Source organism: Ranitomeya variabilis, chromosome 2 (assembly GCF_051348905.1).
Source record: "Ranitomeya variabilis isolate aRanVar5 chromosome 2, aRanVar5.hap1, whole genome shotgun sequence".
NCBI lineage: Eukaryota > Metazoa > Chordata > Amphibia > Anura > Dendrobatidae > Ranitomeya > Ranitomeya variabilis.
In genome coordinates this window covers 80,297,813-80,312,363 of record NC_135233.1, presented here as the reverse complement: position 1 = coordinate 80,312,363, position 14,551 = coordinate 80,297,813, and the positions used below count along the sequence as shown (strand labels likewise).

Genomic DNA, 14,551 nt, shown 5'->3' with positions numbered 1-14,551 from the left:
CCCCATAAGATGCTCTATACAGACGCTTGCCCCATATAGTGCTGCACAAACGTTATGGCCCCATAAGATGCTCTATACAGACATTGCCCCATATAATGCTGCACAAACGTTATGGCCCCATAGATGCTCCATACAGGCACTTGCCCCATATAATGCTGCACAGATGTTATGGCCCCGTAAGATGCTCCATGCAGACACTTGCCCCATATAGTGCTGCACAAACGTTATAGCCCCATAAGATGCTCCATACAGACACTTGCACCATATAATGCTGCACAAATGTTATGGCCCCATAGATGTTCCATACAGACACTTGCCCCATTATAGTGCTGCACAAACATTATGGCCCCATAGATGCTCCATACAGACACTTGCCCCATATAATGCTGCACAAATGTTATGGCCCCATAAGATGCTCCACACAGATATTTGCCCCATTTGCTGTTGCTGCGATAAAAAAAAAAAACATACTCACCACTACGTCGCTCAGGCCCCCGACACTTTCAATATTCACCTGCAGGCTGTTCCTCGTTCCAGCCGCCACTCTATCTTCCGCCTCCTCCGCACTGAGGCTCAGGCAGAGGCGCGCACTAACTACGTCACCGCGCCCTCTGACGTCAGCATCACTGTGCAGAAGAGCGGCGGCTGGAACGAGGAGAGGTGAATATCGCACAGCACTCCCCCTCCCGGTTATACTCACCTGCTCCTGGCGCGGTGCAGTCCCTGGTTTCCCGGCGCTGCTGCTTCTTCCTGTACTGAGCGGTCACCGTTACCGCTCATTACAGTAATGAATATGCGGCCCCACCCCTATGGGAGGTGGAGCCGCATATTTATTACTGTAATGAGCGGTACCATGTGACCGCTCAGTACAGGAAGAAGCTGGGGCCCCGGGCAGCCAGGGACCTGCAGGGACCGCGCCAGGAGTAGGTGAGTATAATTAGACAGCCCCCGCTCCCTGGCCCTAAAAACCCCCTGGATACGCCACTGGGCGGGTCCCTAAGCACTCAGGGCCCGGTCGCAGCTACGACCCCTGCGACCGCGGTTGTTACGCCCCTGTCTGGGAGTATGTTTATTGCATATATCACCACTGTTCTAAGCTCAGAAATCATCAAATCCTCACTGGGGTAATTTCAAAAGTCTGCACACACAGAGTGACTGCAGACTTTTTTCTTTTTTCAACTGGAAAACCACCTTAAGAGGAAATCTGTCAGTAGGATTTCATCCCTTCCAAACTATGATAGCTGATAGTGCTGTACTTACATAATAAAGGTAGTCACAATGGGGTTTTTGAAGCTGGTCATGTGTCTTTAGGTTGTGAATTGCTGCCCACTTTTACGTTGGACTCCTGGACTGTCCGCTATAGATAGATGTCAGGGAAGACTGGGACTAAGCATGTTGAATTTCTACATGGCAAATCCTTTGTTTTGCTGGGAGCTACTCAAGTGTTGGCTTTGTAACTGGTTTCCCAAATGCACTTTTAACTTTCAATATATAAAAAGCAGCTTCTAAACAATAAACTAGTGAAAACGCAACATTTTAGGCTACGTGCTCATGACCAGGAATAGTAGCGTCCTGGACACAGCGTATTTTTGTTGCGTCCAAAATGCGGCGTTCTAATTTACCGCACTTGTGTTTTGGGTACATGCAGTATTCTACTGCTGAGAATACGCACTGGAGACTAGGCATCTCTGCTACAGGAATTGACATGCTGCGGCTCCGAAACCCACACTGCGGATCAGTTTATGTAGCATTAAATAGAAGCACAGTGGGCATGGGATTTCTATAAATCCCATCCACTGTGCTTGTAATGTAGCACGCAGCAAAAATACTCTGCATCGAAAAAACGCTGCTAATCCTGATTGTGGGCACGTAGCCTTATGTAGACTTACAATGTGGAATAGCATATATTTTGAATTAATAGAGTAGATTTCTTCTGCACAGACTTGCCAGCTTTCTCAAAATGTCTCGGAGGCTCCCAGAAACTGGGGAGACCACCAGGGCTCCTGAAAGAGTTCACAAGAGTCCCTGGGAGCTGCACAAACCTCTTGCACAGCCGCTCTTTCCTGTGTTTTTGTCCAGAAGCTAGAAAGTTGCATCGTCAGACTCGGCCCAGTATAGAGACACACATTCAGGGCCAGGGGCTGGGGCGAGTCTGTAACAAGAGTTGTGAAAAAGTTATTCAATCCCAATTTTAAAGGAAAAATACTATTCAAGTTGCCAAGTAAATTGTACTTGTTATTGCTACCAGCACTTAGAATATTGTATTTGTTACTTCGTCTTCTTTAGGCCAGCAAAGAGTGCAGCAACTCATGGAGAACACCAGATACTTTAGGAAGAGATTACATGACTTAGGATTCATAATATACGGCAATGAAGATTCTCCGGTGGTCCCTGTTCTCTTGTACATGCCGGGAAAAGTAGGGTATGTATGATAATGAACGTTGGGTTGCCACAATCCCGTCCCGTTTCTTTTGCCATTGCACCATTCATCGTTTTCTAAAGGACTTATCTATTATTAGCAAAGTATCATTAAAGGGGTTGCTTCATTTAATCCTACTAAATCGTTAAAAACAAGCAACTTTGTATTGGAGCTCTTATTAAAAATCCTCTCTGGCCTCAAGAGGGGAGGGATTTTTTAGCCTTATAGTATACAGCTTGTTGCCATGGTTACTGGCAGTGGCCACCTCAGAGGTGATCGGTTTCCTAGACAGAGAGTACTTGCATGTGTTTTGTTATACAGCTTACAGGCACAGATCTGAAGCTCACTTATCCCAAGATCCAAGCACGCTTACAACAACTTAAGAGCTGTGGATGTTATGGAGGAAAGCCTGCCTTTTGCTTGTAGCATGTGTCATCGTTCCCTGGAAACCAGGAAGTCACGAGGCAGAGGAGCAGTGCACTGCAAAAAATAAGAACATCCCTTTTAATGCAAACGCCTTTTTCTTTTTTTTTTCTTACAAAAGTGGTCACAAACATTTTTCTTAGGGATTGTTTCGGTAAATTTTAAATGTGGCATTGCGTATACTGTATTTTGACACAATAGGAAAAATAAACTTTTGTGGGTTTTTTTTCCCTTAAATCCACAGGGCTTTTGCACGACACATGCTAGAGAAAAAAATTGGTGTTGTTGTCGTCGGATTCCCAGCAACTCCTATCACAGAAGCAAGAGCGAGGTTTTGCATTTCAGCTTCACACACAAAGAAGATGCTGGATATTGTACGTAAGATATAAATGGTTTGCTGGACTAGCTGCCGGCATGCCTCCTGGTCCAGCTACTGGCATGCCTCCGGTTTAACGACGCCCCCAGCACTTATTAGCAGCTTACTGACGATGTACAATGTATATAGAAAACTGCTAATCAGAGGTCTGAGTGGGGTGAGGTTTCTCAGCTCTCCTGCATCTACAGCAGAGTAAACTCCGTGTCACAACTGCGGCACCTAGTAAACTAAGTGACACATCACTGGAATTGGGGTCTCTGTCACTACATTATGCTGCTTTCAGACGAGGTAGCAAAAACCTACTGACATATTGCCTTTAGCGACCAATCAAACCTTTTTCTGATCAAATGGAATTGCCACATTATTACTACTGGATAGGAGATAAATGCAATGTGGTAGAGTCTGCGCCTAACCTTAGGCCAGCGATATACATACATACTGGTGTATTCATAACGCAGATGGGAAGTACAGTAATAGGGAAGCACATCATTCTTAGCATAGGTGTCCTAGCTTTTCTGTGGCTAATGAATGCAGCATTGCTAATGTGATTCTAACACATGCTAAGACCATTGGTTTAGAGAAAGCCGGCATCAGAAAAAGTTCAGGTTTCCTTTCATATGTTATCCTGTCCTACTAGCACCAGCACCTCTTTCTTAGTATAATGCACTCCCCATAGGCAGATTCTATAGTATTATTCAGCCCCCTAATGTAATGCACCCCCATAGCCAGACTCTATAGTATAATGCACCACCATAGGCAGACTCTATAGTATAATGCAGCCCATAATATAATGCACCCCAATAGGCAGCATGTATAGTATAATGCAGCCTCTAATATAATGCACCCCCATAGACAGATTCTATAGTATAATGCACTCCCATAGGCAGCCTGTATAGTGTAATGCAGCCCCTAATATAATGCAACCCCATAGGCAGACTCTATAGTACAATGCACCCCCATAAAAATTAAATACAATACTCACCTTTTTCTCCTCGTTCCTCCGCTGCTCTGAGCGCCCGCACATCTCCGGACCGCAGGTGCCGAGCAGTTACGTCATTGCGACCCCCTGTCAGTGTCGGTGACATCAGACACTGAGAGGGGGATGATGGGAGAGGGAGCGTAACGCTCCTTCTCTCGTCACTTAAGTCAGCTGTATTGGCATGCAGCCGATACAGTTAAGCTTGCAATGACGGGTGGCCCACTTAGGGACCCTATAGCGGCCTGTTGTGTATCAGCTTTTTGGGCTCCCCTGGTGGTTGCTGGTGGTACTGGTGACTTGTTTGCACTTTGCTGCTTCTGTTCACCTGCTTCCATCAGTGTTTGGGAGTTTCCTATTTAGCCTTGCTCTCCAGTCATTTCCTTGCTGGTTATCATTGTAACCAGAGCCTTCGGTTGCATGTTCCTGCTACTAGTCTGCTGATCAGCTAAGTGGACTTTGTCCTTTTGTTTTGTATCTTTTGTCCAGTTTGCAGTTTTTGTTATTCTCTGTAGCTGGAAGCTCTTGCGGGCTGAAATTGCCACTCCTGTGTCATGAGTTGACACAGGAGTCTTAAAGTAATTTCAGGATGGTTTTTTGAAAGGGTTTTCAGTTGACCGTGAAGTCCTCTTTTGTATCCTTCTGCTATCTAGTAAGTGGACCTCTCTTTGCTAAATCTACTTTCATACTGTGTTTGTCTTTTCCTCTTGAACTCACCGTTATTACATGTGGGGGGCTGCTATCATCTTTTGGGGTATTTCCCTAGAGGTAAGCCAGGTCTGTTCCTTCCTCTACCAGGCGTAGTTAGTCCTCCGGCTGGCGCGTGGCATCTAGGAAGTCGTAGGTATGCTCCCTGGCTGCTATTAGTTGTGTGGTAGATTTAGCTCACGGTCAGCTCGAGATTCCATCACCCAGAGCTCGTCCGTTATTTATATGTTTCTGACGTTCCCTTGCCATTGGGAACCATGACAGCGGCCGTGCAGGGAGACCGATACAGTTACACTATCGTAGCTCCAGGTGGGCCCACTCAGAGCGCGGGGCCCAGAGCGATGGCCTCCTCTGCCCCCCCTGTAGCTACGCTACTGCATGTGACCCAGTGACTAGGTATACACTCCGGTCCTGGGGTCAATATCTTCACTTCCAGTTATCTGAAGGAGGAAATTCCTTCAGTGTAACATTTTAGTTTACTTTTATCTGTGGGTTTTTTTTTTTCTTTTATGTTCAATGAAACAGATGAAACTGTATATTCTATATTTCAGAAAAATAGAAATGTGGAAGGTAATTTAAAGGCGATCTTAATACATTAAATGACTATTTCCATAATAAAACCATCCCTCTTGTGTACAGTAGCCTGACCGTGGCCTGTAGGGTGGAGCATGTTCTGCAGTTGAGCAAACGTCACACTACTTGCAGCGAGTCTTGTAATTTCAATATCAAATAACACAAAGTTGTAGTAATGGTGATGAAAGGCGAACAGGCTTAATATAAGTGCAGCAGAATGAAGGCCATAAATAATTCCATCTCGCAATGATACAACTACTTCACGTGGGAAGGTCCACGCTGTTTAAATCGAGACGTTTTGTAGCAAGAGGAGTTTATTTAAGTGCAAGAAACCCAAAGTATTCCTCTGTGATGCTTTTGTACAGATGGCATCTTTTAAACCATGGCACAGTCGCCGAGTTTTCCCAGGCAAAGCCATTTCAAGAAAATTTAATTGTCGTGTTCCTGAAGCAACATTGCCAGTGACTCTGCTTCCGAATTTTGAAACCGTTAAAAGTAGAGACATAAGACTGAACATGTGCACAGTAGTGATGAGCGATCGTGCTCAGATAACGTCTTATCCGAGCATCTGGGAGTGCTCGTATGTTATGTTCGAGTCTATGCGGCTGCATAATTTACGGCTGTTAGACAGCCTCAACACATGTGGGGATTGCCTAACAGCCACAAATCATGCAGTTTGCAGAAACTCGAACATAATATACGAGCATGATTAGATGCTCAAATAACACCTAAGGCTTTATCCGAGCATGTTAGCTCATCAGCAGTGCACAGCAATGTCGGTTTTGGCATTGCTGTGCGTTTTATGTTCATTTTATGGAGCGCTTATGCTGTACTTTTTCATGAGGATTCTGGTCAGAAAAAAGAAGACATTGGTCCTGATTCATCAAGACCAGCATTTTTCACACCGGTCTTGATGAAGTGGCGTGCTGGAATCAGATGCTCCTTATTCATTGAGGCACAAGTGGCATGTACCTCTATGTGAGCCTCGCTCCAAATTTTACTCCAGTTGGAACACCCCTGTTATGAATTGGATGAGCTGGGGCTGCCACATTCGCTTCCCACCCCAGATCCAACCACTTTATCAAGGTTAGAAGGTTAGGCAAAAATGCCATAAGTCACAAAATTGTAGCGTTGAATTGTGCCAACATTTTGCACCTTTCCCGCTGCTTTTTACTGCAGAATTCTGATGTAAGTTTTGATGAATTGGGCCAATTGTGTGCACATAGTCTCACTGAAGCTTGAAAACTGGAAATTAGCGCACAGTTTGCAGACAATGACGGATGTGTCATGTCTAATTTAGTTTTTGTAAGTACTGTTAACTCTTAAGCTTTTTACTCTCTCCAGGTTCTGAATGCACTGGATGAAATGGGCGACTTTCTACGACTGAAGTATTCCCGTCAATGCAAATCAAACAGCGCAGTGGTTTCTGAAGAGGCAAACGTTGGACTTGATGCTTGAAACATATTTTATCTTTGTGACTTTATTTTTTACTTTCTCCACAATTGTGGGGTGCCCTGACATTAGATAACAAGAGACTACTCATAACTTTGGCATTAAACAAGGAGTCCTACTAAAAGCAATCTCTCAACAGAAACAAAGTAATGTTCTATAGAAGTCAGGTCTACAGCGTCCATTGTATCCATATTTGCAGCCGTCTGAATGTAACTATTAGTAATGTCACGGAGAAGCGAAGCCAGGAAATGTGAATTTCTACCTCGTTATTTATAACTCTAACGACTAGTTCACTGTAAAGTAATATGTAGAATATAGGAGAATGTCACATCTATGTGCCAATATCCAGCTTGGATCCTTATTTTCAGTGAATTCTTGGGAAATTCAGTATTAACTCATGAAAAGGTAATGACTGACAAGAATGAGACAATTCAGAGATTGGGTACATTGTTTTTATTTACAGATTTTTAAAAAGAACAGTCTTTTAAAAGGGTTTTCTGTTTAGCCACTCTCTACTTGTTAAGACGATTTGTTGACCATGAGATGTTTGTCCGTATGAAGGAATTCCCAGCGATCCATTTTAGTCAGTGGGGAAACCTGGTCATAAGTGTTCAATTTGCCTGCAGCGCCACCAGAGGATAAATGAAACATTACACAGCGCAGATTTTAAACCAATAGATGGTCTTTAGTGCAGGACAGGTCCTCCAGGGAAAGACATGCTCATCTTAACTATTCTGCACCCTAACAAACAGATTCGTATCCTTACCTTTTTTTTGGCGTTTTTGTTGTAGAAACGGAGCATGAAATTCTACTCCAAAACTTTTTAAAATCTTAGCATTTTCGCTTCAAAAAGAATCAATGTGAAAGTACCGTCATAGAGTATATCAAAATGGATTTACTACACGTAACTATACAACTGCTATTACACTATAGAACTCTACATTAGGTACATAATATGGTGCTATCATAAAAGTATATTCTGAAACCTCTTTAAGATGACCACCTCTAATATTGCAGTAATATATACTCCTCTATAGGGTTGGTCCATTAGGAGAAAATCTATATTGCATATAAGTGTTAAAGCATCACGCCAACATTTTATTTTATTTTACCTCTGGAATGGTGTAACTAATCTAAGTTCCCTGCCCCTAGTATTATACTCGACAGTCGCAGGCTTCAACTGTTATCGGCGCCGCTCTGGTTGTCTTCTGCAGGTTATGACCCGACGGATAGCTCCAGTGTTTGTTGGGCGATCTGGAGGTCACTACTCAATGTAAACCTATAAGAACTAGAACGAGGCCAGGACAAGGGTCTCATAGACTTACACCTAAAGCTTGTAACAGTTACATAAACTTGATTCCAGCTCACCCAGTTACTCTATGCTCATCCACCTGGGGCTCAGACACCGGCCTCGCCTTGGCCTCACATCAAGGAAAATAGAAAAAATTGGAGTCTGGCTCAACAGGACTGGATTTTCCTTTTCTTTTTCAAAAGAAAATATGGTGCATACAAAAGAAAAATTTACATGGTCGACATGACCCATTCGATGTGTTTTATGAGTAAGACTGCCTAGTGCAGTCAAAACGCATCGACTGGGTCATGTCGACCATGTACATTTTTTTTTTTCTTTTCGTATGCACTATATTTTTATTGAGCTGGACTCCAATTTTTTCTATTTTCCTTGTTGGGACAGTTACCACTGACTTCTGGTCAGTCAGAAGTTGAGATCCCAAGATGGCAGATTGGGACTGGAGTGATATCGTGAAGAGCTGAAAACAGCAGCTTGTAAGTATAATACTAGGGTCAGGGAACTTTATTAGTGGAACCACTACAGCACTGAAATTTAAAAGAAATAAAATGCTGCATTAGTTCTTTACGGTTCCAATTCAGAAAAATCTAGTCTGCTAAAGGGGTTGTCCACCAGTAGGACAACCCCTTCTTGATCTAAATGATTGGTGCCCCGATAAAATTAAAAAAAGTTATATTCATCTAAAAAAAAAAGTTATATTCATCTCCAGTGTCAGTGCCGTTCCAGCGGTGTTGGCACTCACGTTCCCAGGACCCCTGTGCGGTTTTATGACACATGAGCTCAGCGACCAATCAGCACTGGCGTCTCCATCGCTGCCTTTGGACAAATCGGATATCAAGAGGAATTGAGAGAGAAGCTGCAGCACTGTCTTTCCTCTTCATGTTCAATTTGTCTGAAGGTGGGGCCAGTGACGCCAGCGCTGAGTGGGCGTCAGGCTCATGTGTCAGAAGAACAACACAAGAGACATGGGAACGTGAATGTGAACACCGTTGGAATGGCGCCAAGAGGGGAATATAGGTTTTTCTATTATATTGGGGCCAAGCCTGGGGTATTAGGTGTTCTCCTACTGGTGGACAACGTTAATGTTGTTGTTTTTTTTTCTGGGAGGTTTTACAGTATTAATGTATGACAGCACTGTGATTACGGTTATCTGATGTCTTAATGATCACATGAATCATTCATTTGCTTTTTGGGTTTATTTCTCAGATTAAATGTGCATTCTTCTATTCTGCTTGTCCTTTTAGAAGGACTGTGTATGGCTTCTTGGCCACAGTATGTGGGCAATATCGATCATTTCATTTTACTAATTTAATATGTAGCCATTCTGAAACTAACACACAACAAAGCTATCACTACGCAGAAAGTTAAAGTGCTGGACAATCCCTTCTTAAACTGCTAAAGTGTCACCAGATAAAATAATTTAAAAAAAAAAACCACACCTACCTCTGGGACCTGCTGTATTCCAGCAATGTTGATGCTGATGGAATAGTGAAGGCTGCAGCTATTCAGCGGCCACTGTTTAGTTGCAGCAGTCATAATGCTGTCATCTCAGGATATGTGGCCAGGTGCATGCCAATCCTATCATGAATTTGATGAGCAGCGGTCACCATGAACCCTTACCGCCTAAGCTCCGTCCACTTTCTCAGAGGTTGGTAAAAATGGCATATGAACACCAAAAGTAGCTAAATTTTAGCGCAGTCTCGAGTTGTGCCAAAATTTTGCCAGTTTTCAAAACTTTTGATGTGGCATAAAATGGCGTAGTCTTAGTTATTTTTGTTATTTATGGTTTTGGATGCTTGAGTGGCAGAAAACTGCTTAGTACATGTCGTTATGTATAAGCCTGGTCAGGAGTAATGGTTGTAAGCATGAAGGATTTGTCTAATATGTATAACAAGTACTTGTTTTGCACTGAGCATTATCTATATTCAATGTGTGCCTTATGGTAGAAGAACTGAATGTATTAAATAGTCCTGATGTTTATCTCTGTGTATGATGGCTAACTTTAATTTTTTTATTTTACATTTTTAAGTGCACTAATACTGTACATCTCACACAATACTGATACTTCATATTAGGCCACCTTATGGGTGGTTTAAAACAGTTTTTGCAGTATTTGCTTCTGGCTTTTCCACCCTTTTTTTTTTTTTTTTTTTTTTTTCAGGCCCCTTGGTGTTTTTTTTTAACAAAGGATAAACAAAAGTGCATAAACAAAGGAGCCAAAAAATTCATGCACAAAAATGTTTTGTTTTTAATATTGTAAGGAAAAATGCTGCAAAAAAAAAGCGGGCCTCGAGATGGAACTACCATCAGTCACATAAAGTAGTCACCTTTTCTTATACATGACACATGGAAGGTAGGAGGGTTCTGATAAAAATTTCACATTTTGGTCCAGAAGATTATGATGATATATCAAATGCTGTAGTTATCTGAAAACATTTTATTGTTTTGGGGTTTTTGTTTTTTTTTGCACTATTCTCTTTCAACTCAGGTGCTTTTCTGTTTTTATATTGATAACTTTGCCTTTTGTTAATTTTTTTTTAAGACTCACTCCAGCTTCCAGATACAAAATCTCACTTAACACTACCATAATACAGCAGTATTTCTTAACCCATATTATGGTCACAAATCCTTTCCCTATCTCAGATTTGATGCCCAAGCTGCATTATAGCTCTGTGGCTACTGTAGTTAATCTCACATTTCTTTAAAATGAGCTCTGAGGCTATGTTCACACAGAGTTTTGAGGAGGTTGGTTTTTTTTTTTGTTTTTTTTTTTGTCAATTGATTCTAAAATCTGCTTCAAGAATGCAGGAAAAAATTCTATTAATTTTCAATCATATCACAATGCCAATTTGCTGTTCACAGTTTGTTTTTTTCTTCTTCACATCTGTATTGTTTGATTGCTTTATTCTTAAAGGGAATCTGTCAGCAGGATTGTGCACAGTATAGACAGTGTCAGGCTGGAGCCGTTATACTAATTAAAATGATACCTTGGTTGATGAAATCTGTCTTGTGGTTGTTTTTTAATCTTTATTTGCAGTTTTGTGTTAAAGGGAAGATGCCATGAAAAAAAAAAACTTTCAGCAATTGAAAAAATGTAAAGAATTAATGTTTAAATTTTCTTAAATTACCATTTGTTTATAATTTTGTAAAATACTAAAAATTTTAAAAGGTTTGGTATTTCCACTTTTAAACACTAGGGGGGAACAGCTACTGAAACTTGACAAGAACCTAGTGTACAGTTAGCTCACATTACTGCACTGCAGTAATTATGGGCGGAGTCTGCTGACGTGTGTGATGTCTCCTCTCCTCCCCTTCTGGGAGTTTGCTAAGGGATAAGAGGATGACATTTAGGAACACAGTTAGCAGCCATTTTGTTGGTGACTGAAGAGTTAGGCCATGTTCACACTTTGCGGTTTTTACCGCGGAACCGCCGCGATTTTGATGCTGCGGGTCCGCAGCAGTTTCCATAGCGTTTCCATTAACATGGAAACCCTATGGAAACCGCAAACCGCTGTGCACATGCTGTGGGAAAAACCGCGCAGAAACGCAGCGGTTTAAAACCCGCAGCATGTCACTTCTTTGTGCAGAATCGCAGCGATTCTGCACCCATAGGAATGCATTGATCCGCTTACTTCCCGCATGGGGCTGTGCCCACGTTGCGGGAAGTAAGCGGATAATGTGCAGGTGGCCCTGGGAACCATAAAAATAGTGTTAAAAAAAGAATTAAAATAAAAAATGATATACTCACCTCTCAGCGCTGCCCGCGGCCGTCCGGTCAGAGTTGCTGGGCGAACAGGACCTGTGGTGACGTCGCGGTCACATGACCGTGACGTCACGAAGGGTCCTTCTCGGCACAGCATCTTTGGAGCCGGACCGCCGCGTGCAGCGCCGAGGAGATCAGAGGGTGAGTATAAACCAATTTTTATTATTTTTACCATTACTATTGATGCTGCATATGCAGCATCAATAGTACAGGAGTAATCCCGCAGTGGAAACCGCGGAACAAACCGCGATAAATCTGCAGGGATAACCACAGATTTATCAATTCCGCTGTGGGATTAACCCGCAGAGGTCACCGCAAAGTGTGAACGTGGCCTTATACTGACAAGTAGACAGTCACTGAGGATGGCAGGCAGCAAGGATTCTGGGAGATATATGGTGGGGGGAGCAGGGTGGCAGCAGCACAGAGTATTTCAGGAGAGCAGTGTACTGGTCTATGGGGGGGACACCCTGTTCAGTGCGCGGAGCAGCCAGGGATTATACATAGAGCGCTGTCTTTTATACACACTGGATGGACCGTCTGCTCCACAGATATCCAGGAAACATTTCTGCTGATTGATGGCCTGTTCTGATCCAGACTTTGCATTCAAAGACCCCATTCCCCTCCTCAGATCCTGTCTTCTCCATCCTGTCCTGGTGATGTGTGAAAGTGAGGCGACACGACAGGCGCAGTCTGGGGTGACGCTGGGAATCAGGCTGGGGGGGAAATATAGTAACTGAATGATATAGTGGTATAGTAATCAAAAAAGAAACAAAAATTATTTAAATATACCTAAAAAATATACTTTATTAGTAATCAATAAAATTAATGACAAACAACCACAGACCATTACCCCCAAAACCAAAAAAATATACAAAAACATAAGCTCCTAGTAAACCCTATTGCTCCCTAGTATACCCTTCCTAACAGCGGAGGTTGGCACCCTATCTTGTACATAAATTGGCGTCCCCACTCACCGATGGCTCACCCTAGAAATCCACTATTGAACCCTAAGGAAACAAGAACAATCAACAACAATACCTCGGTTCAAGAAAAAGCGTGCACAGCACCAATTTGCGTACAAGATAGGGTGCCAACCTCCGCTGTTAGGAAGGGTATACTAGAGAGCAATAGGGTTTACTAGGAGCTTATGTTTTTGTATATTTTTTTGGTTTTTGGGGTATTGGTCTGTGGTGGTTTGTCATTAATTTTATTGCTTACTAATAAAGTATATTTTTTAGGTATATTTAAATATTTTTTGTTTCTGGGGGGAAATGTAGCCATATAGTAACAGAAAAAAAAATGAGACCCCCTCTCTTCAGCTGCCTCACCAGCCCTCCTCTCACTGCACCTAACTGGAGGTCACGCTGCCCCCTCTATTTCCCCAGACCTATGTACAGGTGCTAAGCCAGAACCACCCTATACAGTTAGGTCCATATATATTTGGACAGAGACAACATTTTTCTAATTTTGGTTATAGACATTACCACAATGAATTTTAAACAAAACAATTCAGATGCAGTTGAAGTTCAGACTTTCAGCTTTCATTTGAGGGTATCCACATTAAAATTGGATGAACGGTTTAGGAGTTTCAGCTCATTAACATGTGCCACCCTGTTTTAAAAGGGACCAAAAGTAATTGGACAATTGACTCCACGGCTATTTCATGGACAGGTGTGGGGATTCCCTTCTTTATGCCATTCTCAATTAAGCAGATAAAAGGCCTGGAGAGGATTTGAGGTGTGGTGTTTGCATTTGGAAGGTTTTGCTGTGAAGTAAACATGCGGTCAAAGGAGCTCTCCATGCAGGTGAAACAAGCCATCCTTAAGCTGCGAAAGCAGAAAAAAAACATCCGAGAAATTGCTACAATATTAGGAGTGGCAATAACTACAGTTTGGTACATCCTGAGAAAGAAAGAAAGCACTGGTGAACTCATCAATGCAAAAAGACCTGGGCACCCACGGAAGACAACAGTGGTGGATGATCGCAGAATAATCTCCATGGTGAAGAGAAACCCCTTCACAACAGCCAACCAAGTGAACAACACTCTCCAGGAGGTCGGCGCATCAATATCCAAATCTACCATAAAGAGAAGACTGCATGAAAGTAAATACAGAGGGTTCACTGCACGGTGCAAGCCACTCATAAGTGTCAAGAATAAAAAGGCTAGACTGGACTTTGCTAAAAAACATCTAAAAAAGCCAGCACAGTTCTGGAAGAACATTCTTTGGACAGATGAAACCAAGATCAACCTCTACCAGAATGATGGAAAGAGAAAAGTATAGCAAAGGCATGGTACAGCTCATGATCCAAAGCATACCACATCATCTGTAAAACACGGCGGAGGCAGTGTGGTGGCTTGGGCATGCATGGCTGCCAGTGGCACTGGGTCACTAGTGTTTATTGATGATGTGACACAGGACAGAAACAGCTGAATGAATTCTGAGGTATTCAGAGCCATACTGTGCGCTCAGATCCAGCCAAATGCAGCCAAACTGATTGGTCGTCGTTTCATACTACAGATGGACAATGACCCAAAACATAAAGCCAAAGCA

General features: G+C 42.6%; 1 protein-coding gene across 1 annotated transcript in view; it reads left to right on the top strand.

The window, feature by feature from the left end:
• LOC143804472 (serine palmitoyltransferase 3-like) overlaps positions 1-7,670 on the top strand; it is a 120,087-nt gene extending 112,417 nt beyond the window's left edge. The window contains exons 10-12 of the mRNA XM_077282593.1: positions 2,287-2,422; positions 3,087-3,216; positions 6,820-7,670. Coding sequence (XP_077138708.1) covers positions 2,287-2,422; positions 3,087-3,216; positions 6,820-6,933 — 380 coding nt within the window. The 3' untranslated portion in view covers positions 6,934-7,670. The remainder of the gene's footprint in view (positions 1-2,286; positions 2,423-3,086; positions 3,217-6,819) is intronic.
• The last annotated feature ends 6,881 nt before the right edge of the window (positions 7,671-14,551 follow it).